Source organism: Galeopterus variegatus, unplaced genomic scaffold, assembly GCF_000696425.1.
Source record: "Galeopterus variegatus unplaced genomic scaffold, G_variegatus-3.0.2 Scaffold3024, whole genome shotgun sequence".
Taxonomy (NCBI): Eukaryota; Metazoa; Chordata; class Mammalia; order Dermoptera; family Cynocephalidae; genus Galeopterus; species Galeopterus variegatus.
This window is the reverse complement of record NW_007729135.1, coordinates 113,413-115,810: the sequence shown is the minus strand read 5'-3', so window position 1 is coordinate 115,810 and position 2,398 is coordinate 113,413. Positions and strand designations below refer to the sequence as shown.

Genomic DNA, 2,398 nt, shown 5'->3' with positions numbered 1-2,398 from the left:
GGTGGGAGGGAGGAGAGGGAGGAGGGAGGGAGGTTTCGGCAATGGGCCACAATAATCAACCACATTGTATATCGACAAAATAAAAATTAAAAAATAAAATAAAATAAAGTAAAATAGTACGGTATTGTACATGGTGGGTGTTCTGCAAATATTCATAGACTGATATGTATCAATTTATTCTAAATTACTTCAGATAACAATTAGTCTATGTCAACAGTAAAGTTGAAACTCCGAATGGAAAAAGAAAAAAACATTCTGTGGTGGTCAGGAATGGAGAGGTGTAAGGCATTATATTCTCTTGACATTTCCACTGACTCTGGATCTTAGCTTCAGTGAACTTCCATGCTTTATATTATGTAAGTAATATCTCAGTAACTTGTAAAAGTATCTAATCATTTAATTTGATGACAAAGAGAGTCAAGTGATTTTAAATAATGAAAATAACATTGTGTTATTGGCTTGTTCCTGAATTAAAAGATCTTCTCTCTTTTTTATTATGCTGCATTTCAAGTCAACGGTCTGCTTGCTTCAATTTTTTATTTATATTTCTAAATGGAGTAGTTATTAATGCTTAAAGATTCTTGATAAATATTATTGTAATTTTTTAAGGGGAGGTTTATATAAAACATCATCATACATGGACATAGAGATTTGAGCAAGAAAATGTTTTTAAAAAGTATTAAAAAAGAATTTAAAAACAGGAATTAAAATAATAGTAACCAAATAAGTTTTTAAGCTCTTTTTATTACACTGAGAAATCCCAGAAAAGTACAAAGCCCATGAAAGTAGAAGCATTTCAGAAAATAAGACAAAGCGTTTGCATACATATATTTTAAGGACATTTTAGTTTTGAGGTTAAAAATACTCATGATTTTGCATCGAAGCACACTGTTCATCAATAAGGTACATTCTGAAGTACAAGGAAAAGATTACATATATCTTATATTTGAACCTAAATTCCTATAAATGGCCAAGTTTTATTCTCTGTCTAGAGATTAAGTTCACGGTTCAATTCATAAGAAAAATGAATTTATTGATTCATAGTGCCTTTGAAGAGCAGAAATAGGAAATAAGCACATATCACACACACCCCTTTAAGTGGTACATCAGATCAAAATTGAATTAATAATCTTTAGTGTTTTTATTTATATTGTTTGTTTTCAGTAGACCAATGAAAATACACAGATCCACCTGCAGAAAAGAGGTTTGGTAATAGAATGATTCTCTATCAAATCAGCATTTTACATACATAATAGATGATACTGAAATCCATGCTATTTTTATCTTCAAAATCAAATTAAAGTATGATTACATTTTGCATCTTATCAGGAATCATCATGAAGCAGTAATAAAGATATTTTACTCCTTTTACCACATATGAGTACAATATAACAGGCCACCAGAGGCTATAAAGTTTACTTAACTTGATAATGTGGCACTATTCAATGGCTTTGGGACATATCATTTTGTGTTACTACTACTACTAATAAAATACTAGTAAATGTAAAGGGGAAAATAAAAGAAAATAAATTAGATCACTTGATAGTTCTAAATATTGTTTTGGTTTATCCTTGAAGTGGAAATCAATTCTCCAAGGTTTGGAAATAAAACAAAAGCATCTTTATAATGCATAGCATGTATTTTAGAGGTCTAAGGATTTATTCAGTGCCAGTGTACGTTAGCTTGCCATGTTCTCTTCACTCTATGTCAACTGGCTCCGTAGCTATTAAAGCACTTAACTGTTTCTGAGCACAGGAGAGGAACAGTTCCAAACTGGACAGGCTTCTTTGGCGAATGACTTGATCAAGCTGTTGATTTTTTTTTAATGAGAGAAAGAGAAAGAAAAAAAATGTACTTAGTTGAGAGATAAAGAATATCATGTCACTGAAGCCCACTAGAAAAATCTTTTCAGACAAGATGATTTAGGAAATCAAATAGCACTTTAAACTCAGTGACAATGTAGTCACTACTTCTGGCCTATCGCCTAAGATGAGATGGTGGTCATTTCAATTTTATAATTGATGTTGGTACTCAGTTATTGGACAAATATCATATATTTGATCAGGGCAATTTTAGAAAATATAAAGTAGTATAAAAATGCCAGTTCTTAATACATATACGGACCAAATGCCCGCAAATATATATCACAGACGTAAATAACAAAAGAAATACACAGTACAGAAAAAACACATAATTTTGTCATGATAGGGTTTAGATTAAAAAATGATAATGAGATAGTTACTTGAAATTAGAGAAATTTGGGGGGAAAGGTATACTTTAAAAAATATTTGATATTGTTTAAACTTATTTGACCTGTTCCTCCTATTACAGTAGAGATTTTTTATTAGGTTTGTTTTAGCAAATTTAATATAGTGGACAAAACAAGAGGTTTAGAATA

General features: G+C 30.4%; 1 protein-coding gene across 1 annotated transcript in view; it reads right to left on the bottom strand.

Moving 5' to 3' along the window:
- Positions 1-724: 724 nt before the first annotated feature.
- LOC103599599 (coiled-coil domain-containing protein 91) overlaps positions 725-2,398 on the bottom strand; it is a gene marked incomplete at its 5' end in the record, with an annotated part of 113,399 nt that continues 111,725 nt past the window's right edge. Inside the window, one exon of the mRNA XM_008583753.1 lies at positions 725-1,808. Within this exon, the coding sequence (XP_008581975.1) occupies positions 1,698-1,808 (111 nt within the window). The remainder of the gene's footprint in view (positions 1,809-2,398) is intronic.